This window comes from Alosa sapidissima, chromosome 13 (assembly GCF_018492685.1).
Source record: "Alosa sapidissima isolate fAloSap1 chromosome 13, fAloSap1.pri, whole genome shotgun sequence".
Taxonomy (NCBI): Eukaryota; Metazoa; Chordata; class Actinopteri; order Clupeiformes; family Clupeidae; genus Alosa; species Alosa sapidissima.
Window position 1 is genome coordinate 18,476,733 of NC_055969.1, and position 22,705 is coordinate 18,499,437.

The window sequence follows — 22,705 nt, forward strand, 5'->3', positions numbered from 1 at the left end:
TAATAAAAAGTTTCATACAATTAATGAACTTTATCGCTCACATTCTGAGTTTTTCTGGGTGGTTATATATCCATGCAGATCGTCTTCGAATAAGCCATCGCTGTTATATGATATAATATGTTACAGGATTCATAACGCCATTAATGTTACATGACTGACTCTGGCTATAACAGTAGGCTACCGTTTTAACGTCTGCTGAGTCTACTGCCTACCAAGACCTGTCGCTGTTCAGTTGAAGTTAAATGATCAAATATTGTTTGATTTTGTGTCAGCTTTCAGAAGGAAGACATGTTACACTACTTTAATTTCCCACATATTAACCAAGGTTTATACATGATTATTTGATATGATACTTGATTTTGCAATATTTATTCAGCTATGAGGTTAATACATGGGAGGGCCTATACAAATTTATTTTCTTCATTCTTCTCTATGGCTAAAGCATGATCTGATTCTGATTCATTGGTCTATTGGGCACTGCGGTTAATACATGGGTTTTTTTCAGTTGCCAGTTACCGTTCTGTGGTTTATAGATAATGCGGCTGATACACAGGAAATTGCTGTATTATTTTGTAGCAAACCATTAACTTTGTATTAAATCTTCAAAAGATAACACATTCCACTGTTTGTTTTAAATGTCTCTTTTCTGGCTGGTCTTCATCAATGTCCACTTAACAGAGTGTTCCATCCAGTATGGGAAATAAGATATAGATTGAAAATGAGAAGCTAAAAAAAAAAAAAAAAAAAGAAAGACAGGGAATCATACAGTTGTGAGCTTGTCATTTATTGTCAAAGAAGTTATCATGGTTACTTGCATTGATAAATCACACAATACAGTAAACTGCTTTTTTTCTAAGGCTCACTAGAGATCAGTGGCTGGGTTAAACATACAGTATATCTTATTGGCAATTAGATATGTTAAGTACATTCTCCTCTACAAGATGTTCATGTACAATATACAAGTTAAAAAATAGAGTTTGCCTGCATTGAGTTCGACATTTCTTTTTTCGTGACCATTTCTTTTTAGGGTAATACATTTCACATTAGGTATTTTGAGTTTATAGTTTTATGTACTAGGTGGTGTTTTTTATTTGAAGACCATTAATTTCCCCCATAGAGAGACAGAGACATGTTGAAAGAGAGAGAGAGTGAGAGAGAGAGAGAGAGAGAGAGAAGAGTAAGAGAGAGAAAAGTGTATTATTATTAAACACATGTAGAGATCAATACAAGTGTGTGTAAGAGTTTCTGTACGCAAGAGAAAAGAGCTGACATATCAACAGCTGTATTCCCTTATACACATACACACACACACACACACACAAAAACACAACGGCACAAACCATGAACACTTTTGACGAATAAGCACCCATTCTCTCTCTCACCCACTCTCGGTCACACACACACACACACACACACCCACTACAGTACAATGAACAGACACACTACGGTACACAAGCAGAGCCACTGGACCTAAGGTCACCGCACTATTGTTAAAGGGCAGGTCTTATTAGTTTTGGCCCCAGGGTGCCGTGCATATGCCCTGGTGAGTTTGAGATTTTCGTAGGAGAGCTTCCACAGCATGTGAAACGTCATTCTCGGATGTGCATGTCCGTGTGTGTCTGCCTTTGTTTAGGGTTGGGGGGGTGGGGGGGCACAACTGGCCTGAGAACTATGAGGAAGTGGGCATACACACACAAAGACACATAAACAAACAAACAAACAAACAAACAAACAAAAAACACACACCTGGCTCACTAGTCTTGACCTCTATAAGAGCTAAGTCAGCCCACAGCACAGCAACACAGGATTTGGATAAAAGCCCAAGGACCGGAGGCATGTATTCTAATCAGTCTCTGCCCACACGGACTCTTCTTTTAGGATCACTTTAGAATCAAGACGCAGAAAAAAAAGCATAAAACGTATTCCTTGGAGAATATGGAGAACCTCTACAAAGGCATCTGAGCCCTCTCAACTCATAGCAGAGTTCACCACATGACCAGGAAACAATAGGCATGGCTGGATGTTAGTATTAGTGTATGTGTGGGGTGTATGTCACCCATAGGTGTGAGTATGTACACACATACGTGTGTGTGTGTGTGTGTGTGTATATATGTGTGTGTATGTATCTGTTAGGGCAGAGAGGCAGGAGGCTAATGGGTTCATAAGTGAAATGCTGTGGAATCACTCATTAGCTTGGTCATCGAGCACATATGGACAATACATAAACACTTTTAAATTACTGATGTGAAGAAGGTACACTTTTGCAATACTGCAGTTGAAATAACACACTCCAGCTTATTGAAACAGAAAACTGAAAGAGTGCCGAGTTGTAATCTGCTGCGAAACACAAACACACACAGCAAAATCTTTGCTTCCAAGTGACACCCACACCTACACACACACACACACACACACACACACACAAAATAGAGAATGATAGACCAAGTGTAGAGTAGACCACACAGGGCACATCTAATCATCACAAATAAAAATGAAGTCATCCATCATAGAGTTCTCATTGTGGCCAAGGCTACCAACCAAAACAAATGTATGTGGAACCAAAAACGTATGTGGAAATGCTGGCTGAGCTCAAATGTGCATTCACTTTCCAACAGTGATTCTGGGCTTTAAGTTCATGTGGTGAATCAAATGATAGGCATTTAAGAGAAAACCAAAGTACAAAAGAGAGTTGAATTTTAAAAAAGAAAGAGTAAAACAATAAGGCAGCCAGCTGTAAGGTGGGGGTGGTGTGTGTGTATATGTATGGGGGGGGGGGTCAAGAGAGGGCGAAGACAGAGACTCACAGTGTGGGTCAATGAGTCATAGCAGGGAGGGCCTTATTACAGTCTCTTCCTGATTTAAGTAGTGCATACTATACTCTGGGAGCACAATGGATAGCCAAAAGGCAACATCTAAAAAGCAAAACAACCACCCTAACCCCGTACTACCAACCAAACACTGGCACCATCCTTGGACTCCTAGAGTTGACTTTTGACCCCTTGGGTTTGGGAAAGACTCTAGGGTGAAATGAGGGAATGTATGGGACTGAGAGGCCTCGAACATCCTCACTGCTGGGTCACAATCACCAGGTCAATGATGCTCAGCCCACAAAATCACCACCGCCACCTCCTGCTCTCTAACTTCACCTGCTGGCTAAAGCACAGACCAGAGGCCTCGAATCTTAGGTCCCGGTAGGCTTCCTCAGCCCCACCGCCATGACCTTTACCAACACTAGCTCCAGTAACAGAATATTAAACAATTATCTTCATTAAAACGAGAAAACAAAGAGAGAAAACAAAAACTAGGTATTCTACAGATGGCAGAACTCCCTTTGCCCACCAGAGGGCGTTTCTTCTGCCCGTTCCCATTAAGACAGGCTGAGGCGGAAGGATGGCAGAGGCATGCAGCGTCTGCTAACGCTGACTTATTCTTTTGTTTTTGGCACAGGCCTCCTCCACTAAGCTCTCCCTCATTGCTCCACAGAAAACTACTCTAACGCATCTTCCTTTGGTTAAAAAATGAACAGATTATTACAGAGAGAGAGAGCAACAAACAGGAAGGAGAGAGAGAGAGAGAGAGAGAGAGAGAGAGAGAGAGAGAGAGAGAGAGAGAGAGAGAGAGAGAGAGAGAGAGAGAGCACAAAAGCTTTTCCACACTTCAAAGATGCAGCCTGGATAAAATTTCTCCAAAGCCAATCGGTAACTTTAGAGGGCCATAATATATGTATGTGTGTGAGTTGTATATGTGTATGCATGTAAGTGTGCGTGTATGTGTGTGTGTGTGGATAAGGCTCGGTGATGTTCACAGTGGTTTCAGGGTGTGTGTGGAGAGGCTGGGTCCAGCTCCAGGCACTGATCGCAGACCAGGTGTGGAGACCAGGTGTGGCTTCCGTTTTTTTTTTTTTACTCGTCATGTTCATGTTCTGTGTGGTCATGATCTAGTCAGGTGTGGCAAAAACAGCTTCCTGTGTGGATGGACATGGACACACACACAGAGAAGGGGGGGGGGGGGGGGACAAAGAGCAATAAAGAGTAAGCAAACATACATATCTGTATAATTATAATAGAGAATTATACAATAAATAAAAATAATCCACTAACTATAACAACTCACTAAATGTAACACATACTTTCAGTATATGCCTCTGAGTTCTATGTTGCATAATACCTTTAACCCGATCTGATGAGGCTTCCCTGATGGGAGCCAAATTGGGACAGCACGTGATTAGATAAATGTAGTTAATTAGGTTTACTTGTGAGGTTCCATGTACAAACTACAACAGGCTCAGTATAGAGGAGACGTGCTGCTCTAGATACTCTATTGGGCTACCAGCTCACTAAAACTCTACACATGAAGGAAACCGAGCTCCAGTTACTTAACAGAGAATCCAGTTGTTTTGGAGTTGCAGGGGTATGGTAGTGGTGGGGGAGATTTAGGTGAGGATGGAGGTGATGTTGGTGGTGATGTTGGTGGTGACGGTGGTGTGATGAGAGTGATGATGGTGTCTAGTGTGGTGATGTTGGTGTCTGGTGATGGTGGTGTAGGTTGTGTAAATGTTGGTGTAGATGTTGGAGGTGTAGGTGTACTGTAGGTGGTGTAGATGTTGGTGTAGCTGGTGTAGAAGTTGGTGTAGGTGGTGTAGATGTTAGTGTTGATGGTGTAGGTGGTGCAGATGTTGGAGGTGTAGATGTTGGTGTAGCTGGTGTAGATGTTGGTGTAGATGTTAGTGTTGATGGTGTAGGTGGTGCAGATGTTAGTGCTGGTAGTGTACAGTGCCTATAACAAGGATTTCACCCCCCTTGGATATTTTACCTTTTATTGCTTTAATAAATGGAATCTTCGTTGTCACTCTTTAATGTCAAAGTGAAAGCAAATTTCTACAGAGTAATGTTAATTAATTAAAGAAGCCCTATGCAGGTCTGGTTATTCCTTCGCTGTTTCTGGGTTTTCGCCTGATTTGGGCTCGAATTTTTCACGACATACCTCCCCCTTCAGCTTCGGTAGCAAGTGACTGCTACGCTAAACCCCCACTAGCTAGCGAGCTAGCCATCAAGAAACCAAGCTAAACACATACAGGGCTCAAAATAAAATGGTCGAGCAAACACATTGTTCAAGAGACTATCAAACCACATTACAAAAACGAAGTTCATTCAAGGGTAGGCTACTTACAATTTCAACAGCAACAAAGCCAAGTCGGAGTCTGTTTTGCAGTCTTCTTAGAAACTAAAATCTGACTACATTTTCGAGGCACGATTGGATACTTCCGCTGAGTCACATCCGGATTTGTTCGGACCGGGACCAGAAAGTTGCATATTCGGTTTTTCCGCGGAGAAGCACTAGGGGGAGACGAAGCACCCACCAAACAACCCAAAAAGTGTTGTAGAACCATCAGAACGACTCTCAACCTGCATAATTAAGGTCATTTTTGCTAAAATTGTTGCATAGGGCTTCTTTAAAAATGTATAATGCAAAATAAATATTCACCCCACCCCCCCCCCCCCCTTAAAGTGACTGACCTAAATTAACAGTGGTCAGCCAATTGGTGCTAATAGTCTCACAATTAGTGAAGATTGCCTAAGTGCAGTGAATGTGTATAGTAGTAATATAAAGACACCTGCGTCTGGAAGGTCCAATCACTGGTTAGTCAGTGTTCCTGGCTATGGAAATTCAAGTCACTGAACATCCACTGGAGTTCAATGAAATCCATCATTAAGGAATGTAAGGCAAATGTATGGCAAATGTGTAAAATTGCCTAGAGCAGGCAGTCACCACAAACAGAGTGACCGTTCAAGAAGAATAATGGTGGGGGAGGCCACCAAGGCACCTGTGACAACTCACAACTCACACTGTGACAACTGAATAAGTTAAAAGCTTCAGCAGCTGAGATGGGAGAAACTATGCATACAACAACTTTTGCCTGAATCCTTCACTAGTCAAAGCTCTATGGGTGAGTGGCAAAGCTCTTATTAAATCAACTAAAGTTAGCACAAAGACATGTGGGAGACTCCAAGGTCAAATAGAAGAAGGTTCGACGGTCTGATAAGACAAAAATGTAGCTTTTTGGCCATCAGACCAGATGCTACTTTTGGCGGACATCAAATACTGCGCATCACCAAAAACGCACCATCCCTAATTTGAAGCATGGTGGTGGTAGCATCATGCTGTGGGCCCTGTTAGTCTTTGTAAAGGTAAAAGTAAAATGAATTCAGCAAAACATATGGAAATCCTTGAGGACAATCTGATTCAGTCTGCAAGAGAACTACGTCTTTGGAGAAGATTTACTATCCAGCAAGACAGTGAGCTGAAGCATACAGTGAAAGTAACGGAGAAATTATTTAGAAATTATTTAGAAGACAACAAGGTGAATGTTCTGGAGAGGCCGAGTCAAAGCCCAAACCTCAATCCTATAGAAAATCTGTGGCTGAATTTGAAAAGGGCTGTTCACACCCGATCCCCTTCCAACCTAACAGAGCTTGAGCAGTTTTGCAAAGAAAAATGGAGTAAAATTGCAGTATCAAGATGTGCAAGCCTAACTGAGACCTATCCACGCAGCCTCCATGCATTAATTGTGGCCAAAGGTGCATCTACTAAATGCTGACTTGAAGGGGGTGAAAATGTCTGCAATAGCTTATTTTGCATTATATATTCAATTATTATTCTAATTAATTAAAATTACTTTGTAGAAATCTGTTTTCACTTTGACAATAAAGAGGGGATTATTGTGAATTATTGTCAAAAAGGCTAAATTAGGCCCCAGCTGTGGCGGAACTGGCTGGGGCACCTGCACCGTACGCCGGCGACCCGGGTTCGATTCCCACCCTGTGGTCCTTTCCAGATCCTACCCCTGCTCTCTCTTCCATTCGCTTCCTGTCACTCTCCACTGTCCTATCATTAAAGGCATAAAAAGCCCCAAAAATATATACTTTAAAAAAAAAGGCCAAATTAAGTTGATCAAGATACCATTTATTAAAGCAATAAAAGGGGAAATATCCAAGGGGGGTGAATACTTTTTATAGGCACTGTAGATGTTGGTGGTGATGTTGATGTAGATGTTGGTGGTGACTGTGGTGATGGTGTTGATGTAGGTGCTGGTGGTGTTGGTTACCTGTTCAGGGGAACAGTGCTCGGCTTCTCATCTGAAGCTCTTCTGCTGCTGCATCAGACCCACGTTCTCATACACCCTGGAGCTGTCATCCCGCAGACTGTATGTGACACACACACAAAGGTGTTTATTTGTGCTTTTGTTTATTTGTGAATAGAAGTTCAGCAAAAATGAAGCAATTGGAGATCTCAGTTTCATGTCTCATATTTGTCCACAAGGAAGAATGTGTGTGTGTGTGTTCATCACAGCTGTATGTGTGATTCACTCTGGGCAAGTTGCCATTGGGATGCAATGTGACTATGACTGTGTATAATGGTGTTTATAAACGTGTGTGTGAATGGTTTGTCCACAGCTGTATAGTGACTCACTCTTAAGAGGCACATATCGAGTGGCAGAGTGTGTGTGAGTGTGTGTGTGTGTGTCTCACTCTGGGCACGTTGGCATCGGGGTGCAGGGTGGCAGCGGGCTCTGGTCCCCCGCAGTCAGGTCAGAGAGAGAGTACTTAATGTTGGTGTATTCACGACCTTTAATCTTGCTCTTCTACAGGAGGTAAAGACACACACACACACACACACACACACACACACACACACACACTCAGCAACAAGCTCATACTGAACCATTTGCTTCATTGTCAAACATCTTCAAACGATGAGAACAATTGGCCACAGTTGTAAATCTTTGGTAAAATGCTTTTATCTGAGTAGCATCATGATTAAAGTTGATGGGTTTGACCACAACATATTCCACTTAGCAGCAAAGACATGCACAAAACGACTCAATCAGTTTTTCCAGCTCTAATTTGTTTACAAATATATGTCCACCGAGAGAATGATAAACAAGTACAATATACACCATATAACACATTCATACTAACACAGACTCACACACACACACACACACCTGTTCCTCCTCGATGCGGCGCTGCAGCGTCTCAATGTAGTGCTGGACGGCCATGTAGATGAAGCGGTACTGAGCCTCTGTCTGCACCATTCCTGAGCGCTGGGAACGCACCATCTGGATGGTCTTAGGCACATCGATGTCACAGTCCACCCCTGCACGGACACACACGCACACACACACACACACACACACAGAGCGAGAGAGACTGTATTACTGTATGCCAAAAAAAAAAAACTTTGCACATGCCTATCAAAATACTTCTGTCTTGCACCTGACCTGTTGTGAGAAACTGATTTCCATAATAAAAAAAAAACTATGTGCCAAACATTTTCTGAACAGTGAATTATGAGGTGAAACTGTTGGTCTGCACACTGAATAAAAGATGACTGCAAAAACACAAAATTAGGAGTAAACATTTTCAGCTTGCTGCTATCACCATTGCTCATAATTTAGTCACAAACAAACTCTCACCTCTTCATTTCAACTGTGGTTCTATGCACCTGAGCTGACCTAAGTAGAGCAGTTCAGTCCTTTTTTGAACAGTGACTTAGCAAGACACACACTCGTGTCTGAGGAATCGTCCAGTACACAATCAATGTTGCCAGTCAATGCAACGGCTCACTCACCTTTCTCTCGGATGACGTCAATGAGGATGTCGATCACAATGAACGTTCCAGTCCTTCCAATCCCAGCACTACAGAGAGAGGGATGAGCGAGGGATGAGAAGAGACATGAAAAGAAAAGAAAAACTCGTATAACGATGATGGTGTCTTGCTGTCACACCAGAAAAATAAAACCATAACAGTATCATGAAGCAACATGAAAAGTTTGCCATAGAGCTGTAACGGCTACGTCACAAAAAAATAAAAACAATTGACCCACTGGCAGGAAAAATGGCTCTGATCAGTAGCCAGCCAGTACAGCTCTGAAATGGTTTATGATGTCAACCGCTACATCTCTATAGCCATATTAATTAATGTTATAACATCTGTTATAACATTTCTTCAGTTTTTGTACTAGCCCAGATGCAATGACTGAGACTAATATGTGTTGAAGCAGCAATGTTGCACTACATAGAGGGGCTGATGTACTTAGTAGTCTGGTCTAGTACTCTACCAGTAAGTGGTCCAGTCTAGTGCTCTACCAGTAAGCGGTCCAGTCTAGTGCTCTACCAGTAAGCGGTCCAGTCTAGTGCTCTACCAGTAAGTGGTCCAGTCTAGTGCTCTACCTTTGCTCTACCAGTAAGTGGTCCAGTCTAGTGCTCTACCAGTTAGTAGTCTAGTGCTCTACCAGTTAGTAGTCTAGTGCTCTACCATCTACTAGCTCTACTAGTAAGTGGTCCAGTCTAGTGCTCTACCAGTTAGTAGTCTTGTGCTCTACCAGTAAGTGGTCCAGTCTAGTACTAACCTGCAGTGAACCACTATGGGCCCCGGCTCCAGGTTGCTTTCCTCCTTCAGGTTCACCTCCTCCAGGAAGTCCAGCACGCCGCCGGGGTCTGTGGGTACACCATGGTCTGGCCAGGCACGGAAGTGATACTGCCACACAGTGCGCTCTGTGTTGCCCTGGTAAAAAATAAACACAAGCACACACACAGACACAAACACACACACATTATACAAAGTAATCTCAAATCCTACCAAAGCACTTTTGGTATCAATCTCCCCTGAAAATAGCTGCATCTGACCTTGACAAATGAGCTGCAGCCATCATTACACCCACAGCCAACAGCGGCTAGTCTGACTGTATGGGAAACGTCTTACCTGTCCCACCTTGGACAGCTTCAGCTCTCTGAGGGTGTAGTCATGTGCTGTCGTCTCCTTGACGTTGCGCACACGCATGGCTCCGTACTCTTTAAGGGCGTTCATGTCAGGCCAGTACTTCACACACTTACTCTGTGGACACAGACACAGACACTTACTTTAGAGGCAGGTTGCAGGATAAGACCTGACCCTTAAAAGGTTAAATAATTTAGCAGCCACTTTGGGGCCAAACTCATCATGTACTATATCATGGGCAATGACAAGTGCCGGCAATAATCTAGATTTCAGTTTGAGTTAGTGCCAAGTCTTGGGGCTCTGGGGATTCATTAGCCACTGGTACAAATGCAAACAATAACACTACACTGACACTAAAAGTTAGCATTTTCCATTACTTACAGACAAAATTATTTTACTACACTACTTTTCACTGTGGTATAAATGCCACTGCTCATCACTGGCAACGGTGTACTCTCAACTTCCATCAATGTCATGGGTTAAAATCAACGTCAGAGGTTGAAGCAGCACCTTTCCCCGCTCCACCTCCTTGGTTGTCATGACGATGACGCGGGAGTTCTCCTGGAAGACCATCCTCCAGAAGTCGCTGATGGTGTTTTGCAGGCAGCCCTGGGTGGCGATGTAGCTCTTCTTCATCTTAGCGTTGTTGCACTTTGCATCGAGCTCCGGCTGTGGGATCAGCACACACAGAAAAACAAGAAAGGCATCACGTATCTGACAATTGAAAGAACGTTTTTTCGTAAATTTTCATAATGTTCTATGGACACCAACACTGCGTATGTGGATCTATAAAAACCACTGATATTCTTCACAAGATAACAAGAATCAGTTGAGCTAGAGAGAATTTCACAAAACAAGATTTCTGGGATGGCCAAATAAATGCAACCAGTTGTGTTAAGCCAAAGTCCTTTTAGGCAAGTCCCTCCACTCGGCGGCCATATTGCAACGCTTTTTGGGCACTTATCGGGCATCTATTTCGGGTAGAACTGCGTGTGCGCATTGCTACACGAATCACGACACACCAACCTCGCTCCAGCTGCAAGATCACAACACATAATTGGCACGATGTATTCACAGCATACCACATGATTGCCACGATGTATTCACATGTCAACTTCTGGCGGCGGAATGGGTGGAATATGTGTAGACGACCGCCATGTTTGCGTTACGAATTAACCCTATACATTTCTATGGGAGATTCTTTAAGTGTTGTGTCTCCTCATTAGAAAGTTTGGATTTGGATTCCATTTTGGATTTGTATTGGTGCAGACATCCTGATAACTAACTACTTCTGATCTGTGAGAGTTCTTTGTGATTATGTTAAGTGTGGTCTGGTGTGGCCACCCTAAATGAGGGCCATGACACTGGTTTCTCTGTTACCATTATAATGTTGGCATTGATGTAGTCCGAGCCAGATTCACTGGGATCCCCGTCTCTCAGGACAACCCGCGTGTGGTCAACTGTGATAAAGACAGACAAGGAGTGTCACCCAAGAAGATAAAGCATCACAGCGCACGCACACACGCATGCACACGAGAGAGAGAGAGAGAGAGCGAGAGAGAGAGAGAGAGAGAGAGAGAGAGAGAGAGAGAGAGAGAGAGAGAGAGAGAGAGAGACACAGCAAGAGACACACACCCACACCCACAAAGCAATCAAGTACACAAATAACTGTCGGCATTATGTCCAAACGGAGATGCATACAGCACCAAAACAAAAAGATGCTGAACGGACATTCACACACTACATATACATATGGGTAACCTTAAAACTAGACAGGTTTACATCATGTGTCCTTTGCTTAGGGATAAGACGCAACAGTTTGAGGTTCTACTTACAGGGGAGGATGTTCTTGTATCGGTTCTTGTTTTTGTTCTCTGGTCTTTGCCCTTCTTTTCGGCTGTACAGCAACTTGCACTCCTGTTGTTGTAGAGTCTGTGACAACGCAGAGGGTGCATCAGTGTGCGGTGATTTAAGTACATGACGGTGTGTGTTTGGGTATGACTGAATTTGTGTATGACTGAATAAATGTGTGTGTGTGTGTGTGTGATAAAAAGTACAATGCACAATACTGATTTTTTTTCGTAAATGTGTATATGTGTATGATACTGTGAGTATGTTGTGTGACACTGTGTGTGTGTGTGTGTGTGTGTGTGTCTCACCTCAAACTCCTCCCAGAAGCCCTGCTTGACCTTGTCGGTGGTCTCGGCGAGTTTGCTCAGCTCCCGGACCCTGCTCTCAATCTCTGCAGCGTTGATGCGTGTCGTGTTCAGGGGCTTCACAAGGACAGGAGGACATTCATTAGTTGTTAACTCGAGTTGATCAGGGCCACATAATCAGTCCCTTCAGTCAATCACAATTTGACCAATTTGCGTTTTAATGGGATGGTCATAAATAATCTGTGACTTTTCCATTGAACGCATTTCATAAAGGGTACATATACAACGTCCATTCTCTGTGGTGCATCTCAATTCCACCTTAAATCATTTTCATCCTCGCTTGTTTTTGTCCTCTTGCATAACCTCGGTCCACTATGCTTCGCTACTGGGGGGTCGTGCAACATTCACGTGTTGTTTTCTGTGTCTGCTGACGTAGTTATCGCCTTTCGGGATCATCTGCCATAGCTACAGGGCTATCGTAAGGTCATTTCATTTTCACGGTCACCCTTTTTCTCTGACGTAACCTGACTTTTTATGTAAGTACATCTGTTAAGCCTGACTTTTTAAAGCAACATTTTACCATTATTAAGGAAAGCTTTACTATGTAGCTAGGAGGAAACATTCTCAAATTCCATGACACATGGTAAGGGGACATTACATATGTCCCTTCCCACTAGCCACCCAGGACGTTATGTATGTTTCTTAAATAGTTTACAGCCTAAGCACATACATATTTTTTACAAAAAGTAGCAGTATATTTTTCAGAATGTGCACAAATATCAGCTTGGAAGCTTGCAAATTTTTTTAGAGCTTGTTAGTTTTAGACGTAAACTCAGACAAAGGCAAAGCCTCCAGAAGGACGAACAAATGACAACAATTTAACCAAATATGATCACTTACAGCGCAGACCTGGATGATTTTTTGTTTAGTACACGTGATCTCGCTCCAAGAAAAGCACATACTGCGCAGCAGATGGCTCCAATTTTGTCAGTATGTCTGACTCATTTTGACATAATTTCTAAATGCATGACGCCATGCTGTTTGTGTGCTTTACCGCTGTGTATTACCGTCTCTTTAACCCATTTACTCCTAAAATGCCTGCTAAAAACGCCTATAGAATCCTATGGCATTCTAGACTAAATAACCTTATTTCCTGAGGGTTTTCTGAAAACATACTAAAAATTGTCAACGTCTACCAAAATGTAATATCTAAGCCTCTGTAGCACCTAGAAACATGAAATAAAAAGCATGCTGCGCTACGCAGCATCCAGCGGGAGATTCAATGTTGCGTCATGCAGCATCCAGCGCGAATGGGTTAAGGGCCCATCTACATGACGCTGTTTTTTTCTTTTTGACCAATGAATTTATTTTATCGGTTAGCGGTGCTAAGTGGTCATGGGTACGTACCTGTTTGAGCTGCAGCACTGTGCCCAGGGTCTCCACCATGGGGTTCTTCTTGTAGTGCTCCACCAGGTCCGTCAGGGTGTCAAACTTTTCACCACCTCCAACGTCGTACTTCAGGTCATGCTGCTAGACACAATTGCAAAGGCCTGGCTTACATCTTGCTCCCAGTATTAAAAAGATGAAAACACATATGACCCAAATCATTCACAGTAATTTAGAAAGGGTGCTTGAACTTCCCATACCATGATTTGGAATAATCATGAGCTAAAGTCTCATGCTCTTAGGCAAACACATGCATGGACTTGGTTTACTTCTTGCCTACACCCATCTGATACACATGGAACTGTCAGGGATTGTTTTTTTGTTTTTACAAAAACACAACCATATAACATATCATGCTGATAGCTTTTGTTCATCTCAAACACAATGTAGCCAGGTGAGATGTTTACAACTACATGACCTTTTATCAATCCAGTTGCAGTAGGCCTAGATCCCAACCACAACTGATGAACTGTGATGAACTGATTGTTTTTAGAGATTTTAGAGGTTTTATATCAATGCTACAGAAACTTTTTAACCTCTGTAGCACCAGTGCTACTTGCAAAAAAAGTTAACGTACAGCCCTGAGTAAGTTATGGGAAACTAAACATGTGCAGATACTATGCAAGCCCCTTAGGGATATTGGGGAGGTACCTAAATAGAATTTAAGTGCAACGATTCAGTTCAGTTTAATTCATGAACGGATTCCAGCATTGCTGCTATAATACAAGGCACATCACAAAATAGGCATACAGCTACACTCAACATTCTCCCTTACCACAACAACAATCAAGCACCGCCACATGGTACCGCCACATGCATAGCTACATCTACATGCATATTTCCACTACATACAAAAACACAACTGTACTTGCTGTACATTGCCTTGGCAACATTCCCTTTCCTACAGCTGACAAAGAAACAACTGCATTTGCATTACTAAGACTATACATTACTAAGGATATATATTACTGCATTTATATTACTAAGGCTATACATTACCGCTGGTTCACCATGTCCTCACACACACACACTCCTAACACTGAAGACAGACCTTGTCCACAACCACACTTATACCCCCAGATAGCTACATAGTCTGTGCTCCAACTACAGCAACTAATGCTGTACCCCACATGACACCTACAGCTCACCACATTTGCATACCACATTTGCAGTGCATTTTCATGCAGAGTGATCTACTGTTCAGGGAAGGCTTATATTTCACCAGTTCACAGACAACTCAAACTACACCTTTAATGTTACTGACCAACACACACACACACACGTACCTGACAGCGGATCATAACATGGGTGACCTTTGGCTTGCTGTCACTAGTGTCCGTCTTGTCGTCGCCGGTGCGTACAGATAGGACAAAGTCGCCAGGATGGCTTTGGCTCTCGCGCACCAGGAAGCTGCCATTCTTGCCTTTCTCTGTCAGGAGCTTCTCTGCCTCCCGGCCTGACAGGTGCCCATGAAACCACCTGCAGCGGGTTAGGAGAAAGATCAGAGAGATCTCTTACAAGAAGTAAACCCAGAATGACACACAGACACAAAAGTTACTTGCACACAAAGTTGTAAAAAAAAAAAGATTGGAAATAACTTTGTTGTTCAACAGCATATTGGAAGACTAACATGCAAGCCTGCATATCCTACATGAATGGATATGAATGCTTCCTGGGGTTGTGGTGGTGGTGGTGGTGGTGGATTAAATCTGATATTTATTGCTTTAAAAAGAGACTGACCGTTCAGATGTGGGGTCTGCGCAGTTGAGGGGATATTTGAGCTCAATGACATCCCCGTTCTTTTCTTTCAGCTGCCCATGATGCTCCATGTAATACTGCACCAGCTCAGCCAGCGTGGCAAATTTCTCCCCTCCGTACAGGTCATAGTAGTCACCTGTGTTCTGGATCTTGATGTGAGTGACCGCCCCATTTCGCCTGTAAAAACACAGGGGTTGAACAAAACTTCCAAATCTTACTCAAAAATCTATTGTCTGTTTAACGCAGCAATGTCAGGCTATACTATTAAAGGTGCTCTAAGTGATGCTGGGTAACGTCACTTCTGTTGACTTTCAAACAAACCAGAGAGCTAGTTCGCTACTTCTTCCCCCTCCCTCCTGTGCTGCTCCCGTGCAATTGAAACTCTCCTAAACGCGCATCTTGTCTGTGATTTGCTGGAACAGTTTGTTATGTTTTTATGGGCTAGGTTTGCCCAGGTTGTTTTTGTTGCTGTTTTTGGTGCATGGATTCCAGCTGCTTCCAGTAGCAGCAACTGGAATCAATGACTGAATCGTGACTGAATTCAAGATGGCGGCGAACGGTAAACTAAATCGTCTTGTAAATAAACTACCAGTGCTCAATGTCATTTTAAATGTCAAGGCCCTCGTAAGTCTTACCAATGAAGTGTGGAGCTACTTTGAGCCTCGTAAATGGTGTAAAACAGTGATTTATTGGCATGGCTAGGCCGATGCCTAGCTAGCGCCAGATTTCTGAGTGCAGGGGACAAGCCGAGATGAGCTATGAGACATACTTTCACACTCGGTATCATGTTTCAACACACTTTAGGTCAATATCACACCGGAATTCTCCTTTAATCAACTTTAAAAAGTTGGGGTTATGTGGGCATTATCTGGGCAGTGCCCAACTTCCTTTAACTCAGGGGGGTCAGATACATATTAGGCAGTGGGCCGGATTTGTTGGAATGAGACCTTGTGAGGGCCGTCATTCTCATGGCCATTTCAGCACGGGTATTAGATTGTTGTTTGATCATGTACTCCTTTACTACACCCACTAAACAAATTAGCCAATAAGCCCTGTTACACTGATTTTAGAACAGCTAAGGGGTGTTGCGTAGACTGCCTAAAACACCACTTAGCTGTTAGGCTGTTCCAAAATCACTCCAAGCTACGGACTCAAGTGGCTTATTGCTTTTCTAAAACGGTTACTACATAATATATCTGGCAATATTTCATAAAATAAAGGCACAGTAACATGAAATTATTTATTCATAGATAATCATTTTTCCGCCAAGAAATAGATTTCATCTATCTGAATGGTTGCCAAGCAATGTCGAGACGCATCTACTTTAACTTTTGTGTCAAGTTATGGTAGAGCAGTAAAATAGAACGAAATGCGGTCAAGGTGTATGTTTGTGCTGGATTTTACAGTGGCATTGAACGCAATTCAGCCAATCATAATCGAGGACTGGAACTATCCATTTTAGAACAAGCTATATAGGTTTACTATGTGCTGCTGTCGTATTTCTGCTGTCATATGTGCTGCTATTTCTTTTTTGAAATACCCTACCTCCCATATCCGTCTTTCTTTTTTTCAGCAGCATGACAATATAATGTAATTGTTGGTGCAGTAAACCACATTTTCCCTTTCCTCTATAGACCCTTTCAACAATAAAAACAAAAACAATGCTTGAACGTTCTATTTGGGCCCAAAGCTACTTCCTCTGCATTAAGATAACATATGGAATGTTAAAAAGGAAGTCTTGTGGGGCCAACTATGATGCTGATAATGGAACTCTCTTGAAAGGGTCCATATATTCCTTCCTGAGGATGGTTTGATTAATTTTATTGTATCATATCATATAGATATTACTTATTACACATATACGATGACAACTGGAGTCAAAACATCTGGGGAACCTGCTGGCGGGCCCGGATGGGATCCACCTGATCGATTGTTGTGGTGTTTGAATGAGCTTACCAGGGGGACAAGTACGGGGATGCTCACCTGACAGACAGCGTGAAGTCACCAGGATTACTCTTGCTTGGCCTGGCCAGAAAACTGCCATCCACCCCCCGCGTAAGCAGTAGGTTCTCGGCCTCCACTCCAGTGATGTTTGGGTGGAACCACCTGATAAAGCATCACAGATCACATCACCACTTAAGTTTGCACAGTAACCTGCCCCGCGGGAGGGGCGGCACCCTCTTATCATTCACAGAGGTCTCGCATCCAGACGTGCAATTACACACCAAACTTAGCTACAGTGCTCTTACTATGTGTTTTTACCATATGAAACGTACAGTACGTCCAGAACCACATACTGTTTTAAGCCTGACATCTACCAGTGCGAGGCATTACTTTCATCATTCCACTGATGTAGCCACAATACATCCGAAATAAATGCAGCAAAATAAGCGGCTTGCCCCCCAAGACTGTACCATACTGTTACCGCAAGTGCCTAGTTTGTAAATTGGCAATCAGACAATTGGTCACCTTTTCCCCTTAAGACTGCAGTCATTGTCAATTATCCATTGATGGTAGTAGCCTATGGTAGTAGCCTAATTTCAGCGCACTGTTGGGTCAGAGTGGTGGGATACCATGGGTAGCGTCCTGGCAATACATAAGTTAGCTTGACCATAACAAAAATAGCTAGCTAAGTTGCAACTTTTGAATAGCTGTAAGACACTAAGTACCAAGCTACATAAACTGTTAACTCGTTTGCTGACTAGAGTGTATGGAATCTATTACCTTAATGGCAGTTGATTAGACCAAGTTTTTGTCTTCACCACAGCTGACAAACATGAACAGCACAGAAACTACTGAGCTAGCTAGTTAGCTACATTTTGTACGTGATGCCTTCCCTATATTGGCTGACTTCCCTATGTTAGCTAGCTAACAAGCTATAATGGCTAACTAACATTAGCTGATTCCGCTAGCTAACATGTTCGCTACCCAGATATTTTTAAGAAAAACACAAACGAGAGGGACAGCGGGCCTGAAGAGAAACCACTTTTGCCAAGATAACCTACGCGACTAACAATAGCTACCAACACTAAACAAATTTACGGCAAAGCCAAAAGGACAAAGGGTACCAATACTGCACCATTTATGAGTCTTTTTCGTTTTCTAAAATCTTACCTACGAGATGTCATATTTTTCTCGCCTCGTATTCGACTTGGAGAGTTGCTTCAACTTCGCTAACTGTTGACAACTTTGTTTTTGTTGCGCCGTTTATGTCCAGAGAAATTGCCACATAAGGCTAAATGCCCGCTCAGAACGGGTTGTGGTAGAGTGACATTTGTTGAAATTATAAAGAAACAAAAACGCTTAGGCCTCGGTCTCATAGACCACAGCAAGTCGATTTTAAAACGTCACCAAATATGCGACAATTCCGAAGTTTGACCTGCGCAGTAGAATCACAAGCGCACCCGAGCAGCCAGTCCGAGCAGCCCCACATCACACTGGCACTGCTGGAGAAAAGTAACATTGGGATATATCATTACTGAAGTAAAACATGAGAGAGAGAATGAGAGATTGAGTACACCACAATCAGAAGACATGTTAATCTGTATGAGCACACCACAATCAGAAGACATGTTCATCTGTGTGGGTGCAATGGAATTATTGTGTATATTAATTCGATTTTTTAGCCTGTTGGTATTTCAAATGTAGATTTCGAAAAGGGAGGTATTATGTAATTCAATCCATTTCACAGCACTTGCACAGCACCAGATCATATGAAACGTCATCGTATGCGCATGTAAAGGACTGTTTTCCCTCCTAAACAATGTATCTGTCTACACACATTAGACTATATATGATCAAAAATATCTGTACTGTAGACAATGTGCAGGGGTGTAAAAAAGGGACTTGCATTTATGCTACTATTTTTACATTCGAGAATCATTGACGTATTGTTTGTGCCTTCTCACGACCCGTCTAAAGATTTACGTGGCAAAAGGACCAAAGCAGCTGAGCCGAGATCCGTCCCAACTCTCCGCCTTTAGCGTATGCTGCCAACAACCACCTTACAGTAATTTAACGTATCGAATGGGCTGAACTGAAGCCTTGATGTGGAAGTTCACATTACTTTGACACAAAAAAAAATGATGATGAGGGCTTTTGAACCTTTCATTCTCCTGGCGTTCTGCTGTGTCACAGCATCAGGCTACTTTGTTAGCATAGACGCTCACGCCGATGAGTGTTTCTATGAACGAGTAAACTCAGGGACCAAGATGAGCCTCATGTTCGAAGTTGCAGAAGGAGGCTTTCTTGACGTTGATGTGGAGGTGAGATGTCACTATCGAGCAGTTTTCTCTGCATTATGTTTCTGTCGTTCACATGATCGTCTGAAAGAGTACAATTTGGTTTCAGCCTGAACAGCTGGTAACGATAGCTTTCATTCATTTCACGAGGCTAATGTCAAACTAGCTAACAGTTACCATCAACCTCGCTCATCATAGGCTGGATAATGATTTTATGTTTTTATGTCTGTCCGTGTCTGTCAAAACGTTGCTGTGATGGTTTGCCTAAGGCATGGTTAGCTGGCACGAGATGCAGGTGTTAAATGTAATTCAGAATGAAGAAAACTATTTCACTCTCAATAATATTAAAAATAAGATATGAAATAACAAGATAATGTTTTGCCAATTGTAGCCCATTCTGTACATCTTATTGTTTGTATCAGATGCTTGTTTGGCATTGGTGACATAATTCGAATCCAGACCACATCCAATGAAATGAGAGTCTAGCATTCAGATTTTCATAGGATAGGATAGACGTCCTTTGCTTGTAGCAAAAAAATTGGATATGGAACTGACAACTGATAATATTACAAGTGAGGGAAATTAGAAGATAATGTTACTCTACAGATGCTGTTTCAGCATAACTCACCATTGCATTGGATAGTTACTTACTGATTGGAACTGATACAAGGATACAAGGATACAAGGAAGTTTATTGTCACATGCATATAGTTACTGGAAGTAAGAAATGCAGTGAAATTATGTCTGGTGTCAGCCTATTTGTGCATTAACTGATCAAACACTTTCTAACAGAGGACATCACTAACACAAGATATACCTGTCTTTTCTACAGATTACTGGACCTGATGGGAAGCAGATTTATAAAGGCGACCGAGAGTCTAGTGGGAAGTACTCTGTTGCGGCGCACATGGACGGCACATACAAATTCTGCTTCAGTAACAAAATGTCCACCATGACTCCTAAGATTGTAATGTTCACTATTGACATTGGCGAGGCTCCAAAAGGCGACGACATGCAGACTGAAGGTACCGATTAGAGCTCTCTGATGGTTTCTCTAACTTAACATGGATAAGTGTCAAACATCTTGGCTCTAAAGATACCTTTCTGTAACAATGTTCAGAAACATCCCATTGAAATGCTAAAGGGATATAAGGAAGACTTGGCTTTTAGCTGTTTCCAGAAACAGCTTTATTCAATTTTGAGATGTGTATTAAAGAATGCTACTCATTGTGGTTATGATGGTTAACTTAACACCCTTTCTCTCAGGTGCTGGAGATAACTGGGATGGTAGGGCTATTCTGCATTATGGCTGACACTGATCTAACATGCATAACATGCATTTTGGTCATATTCAAAGTTGTTCTGCGGTAATACTCAAACACTTGGTTTTATGGTAAAATTGATCAGCTTGAACTGGTGACCTCTTAACAAGAGCCTTTAACAGGATGAGGAGAATTGCCTCTGTTTGAAATGGGGACTAATTAAGTAAAAACAGACCATTGTGTTTTATAAGTGAGCTCTGCAAACAGAAACGTCCTTAAGTCACATTTCCTGCATGATTTCAGTAGATAAGTTATATTCTTTAACAATGAGGTGTCCAGACATTATACCCTTTTAATTATACTTTTGTGTTGAAAGATTCAACTCTACAATGAAAATATTCAAGCCTAAAATGGAATTAAGTCTACTGATGTGTGTTAATTTGTGAGTTTTTTGTAATGAGAGCATGTGTAATACATTAGCATGTGTGTGTGTATGAGTGATGTGTGGTTTGTATGTGATTGTTGGTGCTGTTTGATCTTGAGGCACAGCTGTTAAGTTGCTGTGTGTTGTCTATTTCAATGGCATGTCTATGTGTTTGTGTGTTTGTAATACCACACCATGTGTAGCCTATCTCCACTGGCATGTTTGTGACCGCAGTGTGTGTGTTTTCCAGCCCATCAGAACAAACTGGAGGAGATGATTAATGAGATGGCCGTTGCTATGACAGCAGTGAAGCATGAACAAGAGTACATGGAGGTCCGTGAAAGGATCCACAGAGCGAGTAGGAACATTTCTCTTCTGCCCATCCTTCTCCCAGCTACACAAGCATTTACAACATAAATGTTATCACTGTTCCATGCTGACACATATTGCCCTCAAGCAAAGAAGGCAACAGCTCCCCACTGAATTCGATATATATTCTGAGTGTGTTTTAGATCATATAGTATAATGACTAGTTTTATAACCATTCATAATTTCTGATCAATTGTAATATTTGTGCAAGTTTTTTTTTTTAAATTGATTTATGGTCTTGTGTTCTTTTCTAGTTAATGACAACACCAACAGTCGAGTGGTGCTCTGGTCTTTCTTTGAAGCTCTAGTGTTAGTCGCCATGACACTGGGCCAGATTTACTATCTGAAGAGGTTCTTCGAAGTGCGACGAGTCGTATAAAACTCCGAACCTGTGAGCTCAACTGGTCAACACCTCAGCTTCAGGATTCAAGCCGGTCTTGTGGATACTCCCAAGTGTCAGAGAGTATATTTCGAACCACCACAATCATCTTTCTTTCCACACAATCCATTTAGCTGATGTCATTCTGTTCTGTTGTCTGCCTCAAAGTCAGCACAGTCCCTGTTTATCTCCATTTTTAAGAGGGCGTTTGTAATTTATTATTTCTGTAAATGTGTGATAACCATAAGTCACAGACAGAGGGTGCTGTGCAAGATTTGAGGTGTGGTGACTGCTACTAGTGATAAATAACCGTCAAAAGGTTATTGTGTAATGTACTTGCCTGTTTAGTTGAGTATTATTTAGGCTTATTAGTCTGAATAAGTGCTCAGTGATGAAGGAAATATTCAGAATGTATTTGTAAACGAATGAACTATCTGTTTAGTAGTGGATCTTCCACGGACTACGCCATGCTGTTACATCTTTCTTGCTTTGGGCTTTTACGGTGTAGATTTTTAATCCTGTCATACATTTGAGGCACATAGAAAGTAAAATATTTATGTACATGAGTGGGAATTTTTTCTGTTCCCTGTTTATTACTGGTTGCTTGCGGTCACTAAAATGTTTGAATGAGAGGTGTGATATATATTAATTTGCGTTACACTGTTCCTTTTGTCAGAATCAAATAGGAATGTTAATTTAAGTATTTTTGTAATTAGAATTTTCTGTCAGTTCAGATTCTCAACTAAGGCCACTGCTTACTCTGTATCAGTGATGACTGAAATGTCATGCAGGTGAATGAATGGCTTGAACTGTACAAATGTAAAGTAAAATGCTTATGTTTGTGAAACTTGATTTAATAAAAGAAGAATGAGACCTTCTCTATATATTGA

At 42.0% G+C, this 22,705-nt stretch overlaps 2 protein-coding genes across 4 annotated transcripts; one reads left to right on the forward strand and one right to left on the reverse strand.

The window, feature by feature from the left end:
• Positions 1-765: 765 nt before the first annotated feature.
• Positions 766-18,511, reverse strand: ptpn11a (protein tyrosine phosphatase non-receptor type 11a). 2 transcript variants are annotated; one of them, XM_042060460.1, is made up of 16 exons: positions 18,255-18,511; positions 17,124-17,246; positions 15,123-15,317; positions 14,669-14,861; positions 13,344-13,463; positions 11,940-12,053; positions 11,616-11,712; positions 11,161-11,240; positions 10,291-10,449; positions 9,766-9,897; positions 9,413-9,567; positions 8,632-8,699; positions 8,006-8,157; positions 7,530-7,642; positions 7,106-7,202; positions 766-3,964 (listed from the first exon to the last, which is right to left on the reverse strand). In XM_042060460.1, the coding sequence occupies exons 1-15, from the start codon at positions 18,266-18,268 to the stop codon at positions 7,133-7,135; spliced, it is 1,785 nt and encodes a 594-aa protein (XP_041916394.1). In that variant the 5' UTR covers positions 18,269-18,511; the 3' UTR covers positions 766-3,964; positions 7,106-7,132. The 2 variants fall into 2 exon arrangements, with proteins under 2 accessions (XP_041916394.1, XP_041916393.1); XM_042060459.1 differs by having other exon boundaries at positions 10,291-10,458; positions 18,255-18,510.
• Positions 18,512-19,055: 544 nt separating this feature from the next.
• LOC121680922 (transmembrane emp24 domain-containing protein 2-like) lies at positions 19,056-22,705 on the forward strand. Of its 2 annotated transcripts, XM_042060520.1 has the most exons (5): positions 19,056-19,405; positions 20,214-20,406; positions 20,648-20,668; positions 21,318-21,425; positions 21,691-22,705. In XM_042060520.1, the coding sequence occupies exons 1-5, from the start codon at positions 19,223-19,225 to the stop codon at positions 21,813-21,815; spliced, it is 630 nt and encodes a 209-aa protein (XP_041916454.1). In that variant the 5' UTR covers positions 19,056-19,222; the 3' UTR covers positions 21,816-22,705. The 2 variants fall into 2 exon arrangements, with proteins under 2 accessions (XP_041916454.1, XP_041916455.1); XM_042060521.1 differs by lacking the exon at positions 20,648-20,668 and having other exon boundaries at positions 19,058-19,405.